Consider the following 19,093-nt stretch of genomic DNA (forward strand, 5'->3'; position numbering starts at 1 on the left):
TGTCTCTTGGTAGAGGAAGGTCCTGTTAAACGGAACTAATTTCTCTAGTACCTTGAGGGAGTTCCGTTAAACGAGAGTCCGCTGCAAACGTTATTTCCTCCTCCTCCTCCTCCTCCTCCTCCTCCTCCTCCTCCTCCTCCTCCTCGATGTGTTCAATATATACAGGACCTTCAGCCCTAATCTAGACGAGTTGACCGTCGTCTCAAGCGAAGATTTGTAACTGCCCGTCTGTGTTGCGCCACTGTCGCATTGTATGCAGACATCGTGGCCAGAAAAAACACGCGACATAACCGAGGCTCGGCACATTCATAAAGAAAAATACAGAACACACCGTTGCACAAAAAAGAATTTCTGCCTTTTTTGAAATGGATAACATCATTTCATGGTACCACGTGTTGCCATTATATTCTGTCTGTTACTCAATAAACCTTTAAGTTGAGAGTCGACGCTTGTGCACGCAACGTCTTTTTTTCTATTTCCGCCCTATTGAAAAACCCATATGCCCCATATACAATAATCCCAGGCGAACATGTGGGGCTCTCATATAAGAACCGGTAAGTTCCCATAATTATATCGTATGAGGCCTGTCCCATACGATCCTCATATCTAGTGCACGATCATATAAGGATATCCCATACGAAAACCCTTTATATTCTCATATGTGCCCCCGTCTGATGATACGAAGATCCAGTGTAAAAACTCGTATGTTCTTATATATTGTACGGGGTATGTGCCACGTGCACCTATGATGTATGGGAACCCTACTACTATATGATATCTCCACACGTTCATGCGGTATTATTAACTATGGGGCATACGGTTTCCTCTTTTCTTTTGGCAGGGCACTTACTTTCTGCAGCGCCATTTCAGCAGAAATGAACCCATACCAACTAGCCCAACTTTCACTTCCGCCGGAGTTATGCCGCAGCAGCCCCTGGCAAGTCGACGATAGCGCGCACTCACCCCGTGGAGCCAGCCGAAGCGTTCGCTGGGCACTGGGTACCCCAGACGCTTGGCAAACTGCAAGATGCTGTCCTCGTAACCCTCGAACAGCAGCTCCCGCATCGTCTTGCTCACGAACAACTTGCTTTCCGTGTCGCTGAAGATCTCCGGCAAGGCGTCCGAGAAGAAATCGTCCGGCGCGTGCCGCACTGAGTGCGCCGACGACTGGAAGAAAGGGGAGCGAAATTCGCCACGTCATTGCCTCGCGACGCGGACAACGGCACACATTTTTTTTTTCCTACTCGCTCGGACCTGGCACTAACGTCAAGCTTCGAGAGCGCGTCATGATGGACAATTTCTGGTAAAGTATGCCGTCGTTCTTTAGCTGGAGCCGTTTGCGCCGCGGATATGTTTGCCAGTAAGCAGCAAATTAACTACTGAATCTACGAGAAAAGAGAACGAGGAAGAACAAACTTAGATGAGCAATCTTTAGAGTGCCAAACGAAGGGAGTACTTAATAACGCTCCTGAAGAGGGACGCTAACGGCGACGAGCAAACTTTGACGTGAAGCCGTGACGCAATGCGCAGTTCAGGCATTAGATATGCATTTCCACGAAACATTTACCATCAACAAAATTATCTTTTATAAGTGCGAAATGTGCACTTTATGTGCCTCTCTACAAAAAAAAAAAAAAACTTATTACAAGCCGCCTTAAGTGCAAAATGCCACATGTTAGGCATGGGCGAATATTCGAAGTTTCGAATACGAATCGAATACTGCACGCTAACTGGTCGTATTCGAAAAATGAACTATTCGAAACATTCCAATATAAAAGCTAACCAAATATTTCGAAACAACCAACGACTTATAAATTCGGATTACTAATGTCCATCTGCTAAACAAAGCATAGCAAATTATTGGAAGTGAAACAACGACAAAAAGAAAAATCGAAGCAATGCGGAAACTAACTTGACAACGCTAGCTTCGTTTTCGGTATTGCGGCTGAAGCCTACATGGCAACCAGTGAGTTCTGCCTGTAGTCTGCCACTTAGTATTCTTTCCAGTCACGTCGTTTAGCAGTTTTACTTTTTACGCCAGAACGAGTGCAACAACAGGCCTTTCTACAATGTCCACGCCACACAAGTTCTTCAACAGCTTTTTCTTTTCTTTCTCCAGAACTTTTGTTTTATTTTTTTCAATAATAATTTATTTAGAGTTTACGGAAAGCTAGCGATACAGCAGCTCTTCATATTTGGAAAGCTTCTTTGCAACCAGGCTCTAATAATACTGAGAGGCTATTCGCACAATTCTTCAATAACAAGTGTTGATGTTTTATTTAAAACTGAGCCTAATTGTGCGCGATAGTTAACTGTCGCTTCTTTAATTAATCTGCACAAGCGTGGTACCTAATTATACTGAAATTTAGCTGTATATATATGCATGTGCGTTTGATTTCGATATCGCACACTTACCATTCGCACTCGATTCGTATTCGAAAAAAGAAACTGCTGATATATATTCGCTCAGTTCTACCACATACACAAAAGCACAGGCGAATTTATGAATATATAAAACGTAACAATGCGCTTGGCCTGATGTCGAACCTGGCGCGTTCTGACGTCTACAGTGTACCCCGAGCTTAACACGACGAGTCGGTACATCGACGACGCAGTTGATGGAGGCGCGTGTATCGGTAAGCGCGTACACAGATAATTTTTCCGGGAACAATTTTCAGTTTTCCAGGCAGCGTACAATTTACAAATGCAGCCTCCACATAGGAGCACGAATATCGCAAGCCACCTGTAGATGTGAAGCCACGTGCCTGAGAAAAGTTCGTTTACTCAATGAAATTATTACCTCCATAATTGCTCTCACTTGTATGATAACCTCGCTGTCATACAGTAAAGCGAGACATATTTGGGCTCCCAGCAAGGGCGCCTTTTTCCGACATTTATTTGCCATGCTCTGCAATGCGTACGACGACGACGACGACGACGAATGAAGAGGTGGTACGAGAGACGTATCCGTCTCAACCAATTACACTGAAAACTTACGGCTAACGTCTCTGCTGAGAATAAGACAATCATGCTGACTTTGATTTTCTTCACAGTTTCTCCGGTTCAACTGACTTTCGAGGAAAGTGCTTCTAATTTTTTTTTCCCTGGCCATCTAATCTACGGCTATCGGAGCGCAATCGAGAGCGGCCTGGGGAAGAAAGCATAATCACTCCGTGTACAACCATGTGCGAAGTATGCGATTGCCAGTTACCACACCACTGCTGTCCAGTTCGCCTTGCGCGCAAAGCGCCGGCACATGACGTGCCTCTTTATTTTCCTCGCAGCTTCGTCGTTAAAATTCGCACGTTTCGAGAGTCTGCATTCTGCGAAAGACGGGAAAGGAGGAAAGGTAGTGCTCACACGTGCACCCCCAGCATAGCATGACGTCAAAGACGTCGTCCCAACTTCCTGAAACCATGTGTGTGCCGCTTTATCAGCGCGGAGAACCTGGCCTCCAGGCATTCGCCACACGTGTGCTGTATATATCCACGCTTAAAGCGCTTAGTTGTTGCACACTCGGACCTTCCTGACTTACCAACGCAAAAACAGAAAACACACACACACACACACACACACACACACACACACACACACACACACACACACACACACACACACACACACACACACACACACACACACACACACACACACACACACACACACAGCAGCAGCAGCAGCAGCAGCAGCAGCAGCAGCAGCAGCAGCAGCAGCAGCGAAATGCGCAAAACTCATGAAGAACGACTGTCCCTAGCTTAAAGGTTAAAAAAAAAAAAAAAAAAAAAAAAAAGTACCCGCCGTGGTTGCTCAGTGGCTATGGTGTTGGGCTGCTGAGCACGAGGTCGCGGGATCGAATCCCGGCCACGGCGGCCGCATTTCGATGGGGGCGAAATGCGAAAACACCCGTGTGCTTAGATTTAGGTGCACGTTAAAGAACCCCAGGCGGTCAAAATTTCCGGAGTCCTCCACTACGGCGTGCCTCATAATCAGAAAGTGGTTTTGGCACGTAAAACCCCAAATATTATTATTATTAAAAAAAAAAGCACAAATGAGATGCGCCGGATGTGCACTAACTGAGCCGAGACATCGCTTTCGCATAAATTACAAATAGATTACATCTGCAAACATGACTGCTCGAGCGACTTTTAACCCTTCTACTGCCTGGACCGTAACCACAGTAATGGCAGGAATAATCTTTCTGAACATCGCGAGTTGATTGTTTGATATAACACCCGAGCTAGCAGTGCAATAGATGCTTGGACGGAACAATTCCCAGTCGCGATTTGATTATGTCGCGAGCTGATTGTTTGATATAATACCCGAGCTAGCGGTGCAATAGATGCTTGGACGGAACAATTCCCGGTCAAGAGCGCGAGGCTAAGCCCGCTTGCGGCACCAAGAACATCCTAGAAAAAAAAATCCTATAGTGCGCAGAAGTGTGCGAAACCAGCATGAATACTGACTCGCAAGAACGTGTTTGTATTGCAAGGGATGGAGGAAGTAATGGTCCGCGATACTCTCAAAGAGCACTTTCCTCGGCGACTTTCCATGGCCAAAGCTGACACACCTCATTAGGACGCTTGTACCGTGCGTTTCGCTCATTTTGTGGCGAATGTGACGTACGGGCAAACAACGCTGCGACGCCGACGCTATAGTCTGGTGCAACGGCCGCGATACCTATGCACACGGCCGCATTTGCCGCGTTTCCGTCAGATCAGAAGAGATTTATGCGTGAGCCCCGCGATTTCCCCTCCTGCTGAAGAAAAAGGTAGATCACGACAAATCAGGACGGCGCGGGCCCACACAAGCGTTTTAGCCACGTCGGTGCAGACGTATATAGTTTATTATTTGTCCTTCAGCCAGATAGTCAAGGTGCATCAAGCCTTTACCATAGGAAAATGCGAACAATACTGCCGTTGTTTTTGATGGTGTTTTCAAAGTTGCCCGCGTGGAGTGAGATATATTAGAGTCCAACTGATAGACGAACGTTAACTATATAGGGTTCTGATAGAGAGACAACAAAGGTGAGCGCTTGCTAAGCGGAAAGTGCAGGAATTGAAAACCGCGCGGCCAACAGCCGCGCTCAATTGGTGACTGCGAGAGACGGCGAAGCGATCGCAAGACAGAGGAACAAGGCCACTATAGCACCCTGCATCTGCGTGAAACCTCCGGTCACTCCCGCCGTGGTTGCTCAGTGGCTATGGTGTTGGGCTGCTGAGCGCAAGGTCGCGGGATCGAATCCCGGCCACGGCAGCCGCGTTTCGATGGGGGCGAAATGCGAAAACAGCCGTGTACTTAGATTTAGGTGCACGTTACAGAACCCCAGGTGGTCGAAATTTCCGGAGTCCCCCACTACGCGTGCCTCATAATCAGAAAGTGCTCTTTGGCACGTAAAACCCCATAATTTATTTTAAACCTCCGGTCACAGTAGAAGTGCCGGTTTCAATCAAGTTCGGTGCCCAGCGATACCACTGCGGTTTTCATACGCCGCTAAAACAAACGCTGACGGAGGCTTTTGCCCTTCCGAGTCCTGTCGTGGAAGCTAATGCACACGTACGACAGAGGCACGCGGCGTAGGAAGTACGTACGAGCGATACACAAAAAATGCTGAGAATTTCCGCCGATCCTCGAGTAATCGCCCATTATAGGCGCGGACTACTATATCCACCCGAGTGCGATCGCTCACCGTTAGCGCCCTGGATACTTGTTGCCGCTCCAAGGTCGCAAAACATCCGTGTCTACGGGTCCCCCGGGCCATAACGCATGCAATTACGCTTACGTAGATCATCAACGATGACAGCTCAGCGGGAAAAGATTCTCTGATGACATTATTATGGCGGCATGTAGCAAATGCAGATTGCAAGTACCCCGCCTCTCATAGTAGAGTCATAGCCGGCGTGGGCTTAGCGATATAGAGCAAAGTGAGGTCTTCATTATATGATTTTCCTCCTCGTTTGTGATATTGCTCGCCCCCGTCATTCGCATAACGCGGATATATTTACACGGCGCGCTCGCCAATCAAGAAAATACGCCACAAAATGCGGCGCACGCATTATCAAGGACGTCAGGGCTGAAAAACATGGCCGTTCAACACCGACCGCAACTTTTTTTTCTTCTTGAAACAGGCCTCACTAAGCTTCCCAGAGGAACCCAGACAAATATATATCTCATAGCTAGCGTCTGCGCAATCACTGAAGTATATGCCAACGGCGTACGCCTGGTGGTTTCGAGTTAACAGTCTTTTTTTTTTTTTTGTCAGTGTGCTATTTGCGCAGCGTTCTATCGGTGCTACGCACTTTGATTGTGCATTGCAGAAAGCCGTAAAAGCACTTGAGGCTACAGAACGCGCCACAAACAACGCTCTTAATGCAGCCTAACGCTAACGATAACGATTGCCAAACGCTATTACAGCCATGTCGACGTAAAAAATTAAGTGTAAAAAAATACGCAAGTGGGTAAAACCAACGCTTCTCTTGACACTTAGAGCCGAAGTTTCCTCCAGAGAATTGAAACATTCGCCGAGATAACGTTACGGTTCAATTCAACATATTTCCCTCTTCACGTTTCGCCAGCGCCTGCTGAATGTTTCTGCGAAGCCTTCTCAAAAAAATTTTAGAGGTCACCTGTGGAAGGTAGCACAATTCTAGTCCTGGAGCTGAATTAAGCAAAGGAGCGGACACTATTTGCAGACAAGAAAAGAAATGCTTAATGGACTATTTACTAAAATTCACGAATTTTTAACTTACTACCTTAGGCTCATATTTCAACTTACAAATTGTCGCCGAGGAGTTGGCAAGGTGGACCCACTTTGAACGAATTCCCAGGATGACACTGGCTTCGAGGCACTAATTCACGAACTTTGCAAATAAATGCACTGGCGGTCCATTTACATTTGTGCTTCAGTGCATCAAGGGGCGTTGTGTTAAAAAAAAGATTAAATGGAACGACAGCGCATTTTTCCCGCAAGTTTGATGCTGTCATCCCCAGAATTCTTTCAGAGCGGATATGCCTTGCAGACTGCAATCTCACCGGCTACAATTTGTAAATTGCGATATGTGCCGTAAGGTAATTAGTAAATAATATAATTAGTGAATTTTAGTAATTAAGTCCTTTACGCATTTCGATTGCTCGTACAAATAACGTCCGCCTCTGAGTAATAAAGCTGTAGCATTAGAATTGTGAAATCTTTCATGGGTGATTAAATAATTTTTAGCGACATTCGCAGAAACACCTACATCTTATCACCAGCACTGGCTGGCCATCAGCGGTAGGTGACAAGAAAGAAAGATTATCGACGCGAAAGGAATCCCCACATTATACCGGCCTTCACCTCAAAATGCTGGCTAAGCTGTCAGCAGTGTTTTGATTCCGACTCATCATGGCACAAATCTAAAGCGAATACTTTATAAATTAATACTCATAAAATAGTCACGCATGACTCGTCTGAAAAGAGCAACGCGTTGGTTCGGACTAGTTGATAATTCATACTTCATATTGTTTTAACACTGAATTTACAAAAACCACAAATGGACACGAGCCGGACAGACGCCAACTTCCTACTAACGTTTAATGCCAGATGTTGTGAATATATGCATAAAAACAGACAATAGAAAATACAGGAGAGAACATAACTAATCATTTGATCATACTAACATTTGTGCGTTACTGAGCACTTGTCACCAATTGCCCTCAAGAAAATTTATTTATTTGGCAAATAACAAAAAGAGAGAGAGAGAGAGAGAGAGAGAGAGAGAGAGAGAGAGAGAGAGAGAGAGAGAGAGAGAGAGAGAGGAAAGGGGAAAGGCAAGGAGGTTAACCAGAGAAAAAGATCCGGTTGGCTACCCAACCGAAGTACGGTGAGCTGACGGCCTCATAAACATCAATGCTCATTACCGCAGCTTCCACGATCTCGCGCGTGCACCGATCTTTGTCTCTAAACAACAAGACTGCAGTGTTGTCCAGATATGGCTTGCACTCGTCTCGGCAGCGTAACACCAAATGTCCCTGTCTCCCCTCTGTCACGTTCCTGTCGTGCTCCCTTAACCGCTCGTTTAGGCATTGTTCCGTCTGCCCAACGTACGTTTTGCCACACGATAGTGGTAGTCGACAGACAACACCTTCGGCGCATGTAAGGGATTCTTCTTTGTGCTTTACTTTGCACCCCTTCTTCTGACTTTTCACCGGCGATGCCATTCTGCACAACTTGGGTCAGTTTGTCTGGGGCTGGCATGACGACTTTCACGCCTGCATTTTCCCCAATCTTCACGAGACAACATGACATCGTGTGCAAACATAGAATGACGGCCACCTTCTTTCAACCAGACTTTTCATTTCCGTGCACCTGATGCAGCCACGCGTACTTGCTTCGTCTTGCGCAGAATAGCGACAGCCGCCGCAACTGTCAAGTTTGTAGGATCACCTGCTGAGGCTAGGCGCTGCATTTGTATTTCGAAGCTTTCGTTTACACGATGCACACGCGACTTCTTAAGTGCATTACGTAGGCACATCTGAGCGATTTCCCTTTTTACCAGCTTTGCGTAAGCCGTCAGAAATGGCAACAGGGGTTTCTTGCTCCTCGGCTCGTATGTCCAGAAGAGTTGCGATCTGGGTGGGGTCAGTTGCTACATGTTCTTGAGATTTAAACCAGTAAAAAGACGAATAACAGGAGAGAGACGCCTCTTAGCTTTTATCTAAGCAATAGCTCTCTTAACGAGTGATGCCCTATGTACATAAGGTCTCCCAAAACGCCAAAAAACGTTGCTGTGAGGCAGGGCATTAACGTCGTATTTTCTGCTCCATGCAAACTTTCAAGCCTTCCTTCATGCCTTACGCGTGGCAGCACTATAGACCCCCCGTGTGTACGACACTGCATAAAAAAGAAAAACGTTACATTGCATGTGCTACACGAGTGGCGCACGAGTTCCCGCTGAAATGCGTTTGCATCGGCCAAACAGGCCGGCGTATCAACGAGAGGCTGCGAGAGCACAACACTTCGAACACTTTTGATGGAGCAAATCTGCCTAGCCATTGTCGGGAATGTGGCTGCGTCCCGCTTTTTTCCAATTCTAAAATTTTTGGTGGAGGCAAGAGCAAAGAAGGGGCGTGAAATTCTCGAAGCGTATCACATCAGCACTTGCCAAGGGGATAATTGCATCCGAGAAACTTCTACATCACTGATGCAGAAGGATCTAAATTTCCTATCGAACTGGCGCTAGCTACTTGGCCTATCTTGCAATCAACGTTGTTTTGTGTGTGGTTTGGCTTTTCAGCTGTGCATGCTCGCCTGGTTTTCCTAGGAGACGCTTTTTTTTTTTTCAATAAAGTACAGTTGTTAGACCAGTCGTTGTGTGTGCCAGATCTCTCCTTTGTTCTTCGCCTTTTGACTGGTATAAATCTCAAAAATCGTATGTCCAGCAGGCATGGCTTGGGGGAAAAAACTAGCCTTAGGTCAAGAAACCTAGCATGTTGTTTTCAAGCGCCTTGTGCGTGATTTGTAGAGGCTGTAGGCACCTTTCAAATGTGCGGACAACGCTCGCCACGTCGCTGTCGATGTGCTTATCGTCACTTCTTATCAACACAAGGAAATCATCCACAAACCTGAAAATTCTTATGACATTGGAACGGGACAGCTTTTTGTTTAACTTTCTGTCGAGAGAGGCCAAATTTAGCTCGCCGAACACTGGCGCTATGCAGGAACCTATGCACACTCCTGTTTTCTGCAGAAAACACCTGACCATCCCATTGCACATAGGTGGACGTGATGTACAAGGACAGGAAATCAAAAAAACCGCAGTGGGGCCACCTTACAGTTGTCTTGAAAAGAAATAAATAATAAATTTATTCAAGAAACATGTGCCAAATAAATAAATCTTGACGGCAGTTGGTGGCAAGCGCTTAGTAACGCGCACTTGTTAGTACGATCAGATGATTAGTTATGCTCTCCCTTGTCTTTTCTTTCTTTCTTTTTGTCTGTTTTTCTGTAAATATTCATGACATCTGGCATTCAACGTTAGTTGGAAATTAGTGCCTGTCCCGTTCGTGTCCCTTTGTCGTTTTCGTAACCTGCGCTAGAACAGTACTAAGTAGTGTCTGAAAAGGGCAGCACTCTCTCTTTTTACTGCTGCGAGCAGAGGCGCTAGTCCGAAGGCCATTGAAGCATTCCTCGCTTGGGAAATTACGTATCTGCTGTCTACACGCGCTGTTGGCAGTATAGCGAGGGAAAAAAATGGGTGTGGGGTAGGTAAAGGGGGAGGGAGGATTACACGGCAACATTGGCGATGAACCGACGATGGGAAAACCCTTCGCTTAAACGCTCGCTTTCTTTCTCCACCGGAATACGTGCGACGCCTGTCCACGTTTACAATTTGATGCGCGCACGCAGTGTCGTCACAACGCTGTCAACACGTCGGGCACACCTCCGAGAGAAAAAGTATGAATAAATACAGAAAAGAAGAATTGAGGAAGAGGCTGGACTGCTCGCGATGAAGGGAGAAATGAAGGCCGTCGCGGTTCGAAGCAAATTATAATGTGAAGAATTGCTTCCTGGTTTGGTTTCGCTGATTAGTTTAGTGTTCTCTCCCTTTATACTAAAGAGCTAGGGCCGAATTCACGAAAGGTTTGTCGTTCGTGAGCGCTTTCTTCCATTGGTCGGTAGTCTTCGCTAATAATATGTCCGGCACTCGCTAGCGTTGCTTAAAATTTGGTGTTAGAACAATTCTAGCGTAAGAGCTTTCTGTGAAAACGGGCCTTGTAGTGCAAAGCTGATCTGCAAAGCTTCGGTCGCCTCAGATTCGTGTTCCGTGCGAGTGAAGATCGCGGTTCCGTGGTTTGAGAGTTAGGGGGCCCGGAGTGACTTGTCTTGCTTATGCAGGCGTGCAGCGTAGGTTAGAAGAGCAAGTATACACACATCACATTTAGTTGGCAATGCAATGCCTATGGCACCACGCGGTTTGTGGCAACGCTTGGTCTTGGCTACTTTGCAATGCACAGTAGATGGGGGACATGGTAATAGACGGCTTCAGATTTGTTTTTACAGCGAAAGCTGTATACGACTAACCTTGCGTAGTTCTTTCGGCGTCCAGCCACAGAAACGGGCTTGGCGATTTGTAACAAACCCATACACAATTGGTTTCATTGTTTGCTTTGTGTCTCATCACGTACGGGTGCATTGCAGCGGCGCAGGTGTCAAAATGCGAAACAGATTAGAACGCTCGCCGTGAAAAATAGCGGGACGTCAAGGCTACCGCAGTGTATAAGCAGGAGAGGCATCGGCGCTAAAAACGGCGGCGCTATGGATAGGGTGGACACGTATAGTTCGTACACCCGAAGAACAACATGCGCACGTGGAGCGCCGGAGGGAACAACAACGAGAATGCAAACGTCACGGGCTCGAAACAACCATCGACGAAGAACGCTCCCGCGATGCTGGACGAAAACGACAATCGCGAGCCCGGGCAACCATTCCACTCTGTGAACATGGAATGGCAGCGAAATCACTTTGCTTTTCGTTTGAGAGTTTTGACTGTCGTCAGCTTTCGCTGCCATTCTATCTTCACAGAGTGGAATGGTTGTCATTTTTTTACCACTACGGAGGCGCGCGGAGGGGGGGGATGCTATCAATTACGAGGTGCTATCAGTTCTTTAACGAGCGCCCAAATCCTATACCACAGGAGGGTTTCTGCATTTTTCGCAAAACTGAACATGCGGAAGCAGCGACTGCCAATCGAACCCACGACCTCGTTCTCAGCAGTAGAACGCCATACACACCGATCGACCCACCGCGGCGGGCGCAGGAGGCCGAATTCATAAAGAGCTCTCAAGCTAAAACTGTTTGTCAGACAAATTCCAGCCAATGCTGGTACTGGACATACTATTAGCGAAGATCGCTCGAAAAATAGCAGAGAACACTTACAAACGAGCGGCCCAATTCACAACGCATTTCGTTCGTAAATGACCTTTGCCATTCATCTGACTGGCTTCGCTATTAATATTTCCGACATCATTATTGCCTGGAATTTTATTTTAGCCAAGAATTTTGACGGAAGAGGCTCTTCTGAATACGGGCAGAGAAAATCTGTGAATTTGACCCCAGATGCGTACGCCCGTTAAAGCACAGAAGCACATGGCATGCCCACTTTGCCATCTTACTCAGATCCACCGGCAGGCTGGCGATATTCGCTATCTTTCTTACTCGCCGATAGGCTAGCACCAACGATTTCTAGAGCACTGCCACCCGTGCAACCTGGTAGATCTTTAAGAACACGTAATACGAACCTGGGGTAGAATTGGCGAAATTTTTCGTTTGTAACTGACGTAAGACATTGGCCGACCACCATCCCTAATAATGTGCCCGTCATCACGACTGGCTCGCATATGCTTTAGCATAGTTCGCATAGTTCTAGCTTAAGTACCTTCTTGCAAATATACGCGCCCTAATTCACAATGCTTTTCATTTGCAAGTACTTTGTCCGACTCAACGTGCGCCTTTGTGACCATTTCGTTCTTCATATCACGATCGGCCAAATGGCGTTCGAACGAGCGTAGTCTCTGGGTTCAGGCCCCGATGACGGATAACTCGAAACTATAGGCTCTCAGAAATCAGCGCACGTTCTCTTTCCCGTGTAAACTTCAAGATGAGTCAGCAGCCCTGCAGCGAGCCGATGCCAATCACCGCGAGGGTGTGACTCGCAAACTGCACGAGCATGTGACCAACACTACCACAAAAAAAAAGGGGGGGGGGGGGTTGCTGCTGTCGAATTGGCGATCGAAAACCACTACAGAACTGACAGGGGGACGCGCCGACGCTGGGCTATGTCACGCCGAAGATCCGTTGCGTGTAATGTCGTACGTCGTCATTGTGGTCTCGTTAATTGCAAACCGGTAAGGAACGAGTCATTGCTTAAAGCACTGCAACCGTAAGACGCAGCGGCAGCCCCACTGTAGCACTGCCGCAAGTGACACGAACGACATGAATGACGACAAAATGACATGAATGACACGAACGAGAACAGCGAGTGCAGACGACTTTCAAGGTCGACGCGCGGAGCACCAGGGACAGGTGCCGGAAGAAAGAAGCGTACATACTGAAGACGAGGGCAACGACTCTAAATAAAGCATAGATTGAATCGGAGTGCCGACTATGCATGCGTTCTGGGAACATATTTCATCGAAAGTTTTCTACTTCTAGTTTCAAAGATGGCACTGCATTTAATTCTTCAACGTGCATCACCAGCTATGAACCACTAAGATTGACGGCAGCCTAACGTATCGACGGAGCACTTGCTTTGCCTTGACTGATTTCCAGGCGCTTTGCTGCGTGCACAGACAGTGTTACCTCTATCCCGCTTTCCTCTTTCTGTTGCCCCTTTCCCTTCCCCCAGTGTAGGGTAGCAAACCGGACGCCCGTCTGGTTGACCTCCCTGCCTTTCCTCTCTTTGCTATATATATATCTCTCTCTGTCGGCAAAGGAAAACGCTCGTGTAACGAGCTTTTCCCTACGGTAACGGAACCTTTCGCTATACGGTGTCTCGCTCGTAGCCATAGGATGTTAAACCACATGCACTGCAGATCGCATTGCAGCGCGTATTCGAAACCAGTTCTATCTTCCTATTTTTCTTATTTTTCTTTCATATATTGCTGCCACCACTTCCAGGAGACACTCGCCACAAGAAAGGACACGCAACAGAGGCTGATATCTAAAACATGAAAAATACTAAAATCTGACGCGCTTTCACATACTCGCTTGCCCTGTGCTGGATCTCTTCCGGGAAAGCGCGGCAGACGCACGCTTCCCCCGCGATAGGCAAAAGACGTTGAAAAGTGACCGCGAAGCTTTCGGTGATGTGTACAGCACAGAACCCCGACAACATCTCAACGTTCTTAAAAACAGCGCTCCGACGGTAGTTCTGGTGCATTTCGCAGCCTTCCGCAATCGGCGAAGCTCGGTGGAGCGTGTCGTCACAGCGAGGAGGGCCTTGCCGAGTACACGGACAGCTAGGCAGACCGGCGAATTTCGTACCCACGGCGAAAGCAACGACGTAACGCCCTTGACTGGCGCACGAATCCGCCGACGGCTCCTGCCTTTTTTTTCCTTTCGGCTACCTTGGCGATCAAGGCTAACAACATGCACGTGCGTATACGTAAATACCGCCAAGAAATAAGAGGACGGCTGTGCAGTGACTTCCACGGAGGCCGGTATGATTCCGGCCCATGCAGTATGTATAGCGTGCGGAAGTCCACGAGAAACGCCCTTCGAATAATGTTTTGCCAATTTTTCAACGAGCGCCCGACCCAGCGGCTACAGCCTTTATAATGTTCGCTGAAGCTACCCGAGGTTGAGAGTTCGACTCCCGGTTCGGCGACCGCATCCCTATGTAATAAGCGAAATGCAAAAACGGCGGTGTATACCGTCGCATGCGCTCCGAAGAACATCGAGCGATCAACATTATTCGGCGTCGCCTCCACAGCCCAGGTGTTGCTTCGAAACGTTAGACGCCATCCCTCCCAATCAATCATTTCCCGACATATTTATACGCGCACACTGATGCGCATTTCGGCGATGAGAGTGCGTGGGCGCCGTCTACGGATACGCTCAAGGAATGTCAGTCTCCAGTTGTGACCAGAAATTGCGTCGTCCATATACAGGGTGTCCCAGCTAACTTTAGCCGGAGTTTAAATATATGCGAATGCCACGCAGCTGCACAGAACCAAGGTAATGTTGTTTGCCGTCGCTTGGTGATACTTAAATTATTATTTTTTTCACTGCGCTTAACTGGATAATTAGTTTTCATTAATCAATCAAATTCTTTAATATTATAATTAGATGAAAAGTGTCAATCAGAAAATTGTAGAGCGACATGAAAAACTCGCGATACAACTTTCTGTTGCTCAATACGTGCTACATAAAAGTATTTCACCGAGCGTGAAAGAATCCCGCAAATGCATGTAAAATTGCCGCGCGAGTGCATACCGCTCGAGGCGCTTCCCAAACTTCCTTGCAGCTTACAGCAGCTATAGTATGCGACCCCTTCTATGCCAGCAAACCTCTCTGCATTTCATTAAAGAGTTTTCTTGCGCGCACATAGACACTCTTAGTTAAAAGACGCCGACGAATTGCGTTTTATAACCGGGTTTCATCATCACCAGTAGCGAACCGCGCAGACACATGGCAAGAAGATGTTTTGAGTTTCATTCCTTTACTTCGACAATCAAGGTTGAAGCCTGCGCGTGACTCCCAAAATACCTCAACCGAATACGCGGCACACTTCCTGCTGACGTCATCAGCCGCAGGCCTGACCGTGGCGCGAGTGCGTATAGAACTTGACACAAAACAGAAAGAAAAAAAGAAAGAAAGAAAGAAAGAAAGAAGGAAAGAAAAAAGCACGAGAAAGAGAGATGTGGAGCTTCGTAAGACGCGCGATGGCGCCGCTGGAGGCAAACGGCCGTCCGACATTTTTTTTTCTTTTTTTTTTCCTTCTACCGGAATTACGTTCTTATTTGGACTCTGAACCCTTGTTCCTATATGCCAATGTCTGTTCTTATCGCTTAATTTTTTTTTAAGGTTGCAGGTAAAGTGACCGCGGATTGCCCGCTCAGACCATGTTTGTCCGGCGCGCGATCCAGTCGTTTTCTCGCTTCCTTGTTAGCTTTTCGTTTTCAAATGGTGTTTTCGAGTTCACCGCCTCCTTTCACTGCAAGGCCGAGACAGGAAAAGTGAACGAACACACGCACGCACGCGGGACGCTCCCATCTCACCTTCTGACACTGCGCGGATATTCTAAGCCAGCGGAGTAAAAAAAAAAACCTTTTCCATACAAATAGCCTAAAAATCGCTGCAAAAGGTTCGGGGAGACTAAATGGAAAAGTTCCCGCGCGCCGAACGTATACTTGGCCGAGGACGATTATATACGGACGGAACGAGATAAGACGAGAGCACGACGGAGTGCCTGCCTTCTTCCACGATTCTGCACGAGGTCACGACCGTGCAACCGGCTGACTGAGCTTCTCGTCTTTTACTTTCCTTCCCGATTCATTTTAACGAGTGCCCGAATTGCCCACTTGATGGCGGAGTTACCTGCCCGATTGCGACATGATTCCTCAGGAATGAAAGTTTTTTTTATAGAAGGGTCATCTACATTTATCTCTGTGCACTTTTTTCTTCCTTCTTTTTTTCTATCCGACACGCAAGCCCCCAACGAAAGGCGAACGAAAGTGCGTAGGTTTTCTCGTACCGTCTATAAATCACAGCGTCCAAGGAAAAAAGAAAGAAAAAGAAAGAACAACGCTCCGCCCTGACAACCATCTTGCCTGTGAGGAAAACCTGTTTCATAGGGCAGAAAAAGTGCACAAGCGTTCTAAAGCAGAGGTCGACGTATGACTGATTTCGCGTTGCTTACGTAATGGCAAGCCTGGCAATGGTCTTGAAGCCGCCGATTAGTTGAGAAACAGAACATCAGGGCTAATCGACGCCTGCTTCTGTAACGTGCCGTAATCCAAATGTTTAATGGATTTTCTGACGTTGTTGACAAGGGCCATCGACAACAGTTGGAAGCAATCCGCGTGCTGAGACCTTTACGAATTTAGACGGGAGCAGCAGTTCGAAACAGAAGACTGGAGGAAATAAAGAATTGCAACGAACGTTTCTCCAAACGCCAGATCTCTGTACTCGCTCCGTCCATTTTATTCATTTTTTTTTTCGCGCTACTGTTTTTTCTTCTCAGTTATGAACTAACTGGCCCAAGAAAATGTTTTACTTCTCCCGTGTATATTTGCAACGCAGCGTCGCTACGTCTACTTCACACCCCGGGACGTTTATGTCACTTCGACTGGCTGCCTCGAAGATGAGGGGGTGGAATGACTGCAGCGCAAAGGTAGAGATGACAAAAGATTGAAAGAGGAGACAGGGAGAACGCGAGAAAGAAACCCCAAACTCTAGTGGTTGTTTCACTGCCCTAAGTTAATTACTGCTACCAGCAGTCTCCTCGATACCTACAGAAAGTCCTGTGCCCAACCAGAATGGAGGAAGATAGAAAACGAGTACTTTCGTATACTCACGATCATGGGCATGTTGAGGGTGGTAATTACGTCATCGAGCGACCCCTTGGTCATGTCCGGCTGGAAGTAGTAGCGCTTCACTTGTCGGTACGAGACCGTGCCGTTCGGGTTCCACGTGATGTTCACCTTCTCTCGAGTCTCGCTGCACAAACAAGCGTTGGCAAGGTTTAAAAAAAGAACTAGAGCGGCCCGCAGCTCTGCCCTAGGGCAAAGCTTCTCAGGACCTTGTAATTAAAGTTCTTTGTCTGTCTGTCTGTAAACGCAAAGTTGTGGATGGAAAATCTCGAGAAGCCTCGACGACAACAGCAAAGGCGAATGCCACAGGATGCGGCTACGGGCACAGAGAGCTCGGACGAGTAAACTCCGCTGTGGTTAGTTGCTCGTAACATGTGGGTCACAAAGCAGTCTCGCGTTAGATGAAGGTCAGTTTGCGTAAGTGCGCTTCTAGTTGAATTTAACGAAGCGAAATACTTGCCTCCTAAGCGCAAACTTTCAGAACAACCTTCCACCGTCCGTGTTGTCCTATCAGCTGTAGGCGATGCCTTTTAGCTACAGGTCCTTAACCAGCGGTATGTCGTAAGAGAGGCGAAACTGAAATTCCTTCGCGAACGAATCCACTTGTGCTCCGCTGTGGGCTTCAGTGCAATGTAGCCGCACTTCGCTCAATGAACTGCAAGGAATTTCATAATGCCCCGCTGTAATGGTTTCGAAGTACGTCTCTCGTCGCACGAAGCAGTGTTCCGTAACTGCTTCTTTTCCTTAACGACGACGTCTGGCTGATAAGTACAGAACGCCGAGTGTCTTTTCCTGCTAAATCTACCACCATATGAAGCAGTAATTTGCAAAGGACTGATGAAATCGGCGTGCAAGGCTGCGAACCTCGCACTATGCTATGGACGCATGACGAGTACTGAAACATTGCAAAACACGAGACATTTCGCAAACGTAGCTGTGAATTCTTGCAATAGTCGTGGCATTCAGCAGAAAAGAAACAAAATAAGCCAAGAAAGAGACGCCATACTACAGCTTTTCCTTGTGGCCGTGCACGCCCCATGATATGTTAGTGCCCACCGGACGGCATCAGGCGCGGCACTGCGCTTGTCGCCAACTTGGTCTATACGCCGGCGCCTTTTCTCCGCCGTTGCAACACTGTTCTCATTCTATGCACAGTTACGGAATCCCGTAATCCTCAACTGAGAAGTTGCGTGACTCTAAAAAAAATTGTCCAAGAGAATTGTTACACTTAGTGCTAGAGCAGGAGTGTACAAGTGCGAGCACGTTTAGGCCACATGCTATCATTGCTCCCCTCGTGTGATCTCTGGAAAAAAGAAAAAAAGAAAAGCACACACCGAATGCAGCTGTCCCCCGACCAACGACCCGCCGAGTCAGTGCCAATCAGACTGCACCGGAAGCTCCAATGTGCACGGCGACGTCGTATACACGCAATTAATCCGCAGATATATTTGTTGGACCTACACAGAAAACATGTATGCGGCTTACAGTGCCCAGCGAAGAACAGAGTAAACTTTATTTCAATTTATTTTCCGTTCGGAAGAACGAGTGACCCGGCTGACGGCCAGGTTTCCGGTTCTTGTCCGTTTCTTCAAAGCAAAACCTCTCGCAATGCTGTTTTAGCAGCACATTCCAAGCTCACCGCAGGAGCCATCTTACACTTACTTTTACGAGAAGCTGTTTATGGGGACCCTGTGCCGTCGTTGTCGGACTTCGCTAAAAAGGGGCCACGTGACCTAGCCGCAGAGGAACAGAAGAGCTCAACAGGGGGAAAGGGGTTGGAGTGACCCCTTTCCCCCCGTGAGAATGCTATCTTAAAGGGACACTAAAGTTTACTATGAAGTTAAGTTAAAGGGATAAAGCGATGCTCTAGATCGTCTAAGGCGTCAATATAATCGCGAACAGTGCTTTGGTAACCGAGAAATTGAGGTAAATGCATGACACAATTTGAGACCCCCCCCCACAGCGACATTCCTGTACTAGCCCGATGACGAAGGCACTCCTCATCATAATTTATGTCACTAGTACT

General features: G+C 47.4%; 1 protein-coding gene across 2 annotated transcripts in view; it reads right to left on the minus strand.

The window, feature by feature from the left end:
• The window catches only part of LOC142579452 (protein croquemort-like), a 111,368-nt gene that overhangs the window by 32,537 nt on the left and 59,738 nt on the right, over positions 1 to 19,093 (minus strand). For both annotated transcript variants that reach the window (XM_075689629.1, XM_075689630.1), the window contains exons 3-4: positions 17,053 to 17,194; positions 964 to 1,167 (exon numbers count right to left, since the gene is read on the minus strand). In XM_075689629.1, the coding sequence (XP_075545744.1) occupies positions 964 to 1,167; positions 17,053 to 17,194 (346 nt within the window). The remainder of the gene's footprint in view (positions 1 to 963; positions 1,168 to 17,052; positions 17,195 to 19,093) is intronic.

The sequence above is a fragment of the Dermacentor variabilis genome, chromosome 4 (assembly GCF_050947875.1).
Source record: "Dermacentor variabilis isolate Ectoservices chromosome 4, ASM5094787v1, whole genome shotgun sequence".
Taxonomy (NCBI): domain Eukaryota; kingdom Metazoa; phylum Arthropoda; class Arachnida; order Ixodida; family Ixodidae; genus Dermacentor; species Dermacentor variabilis.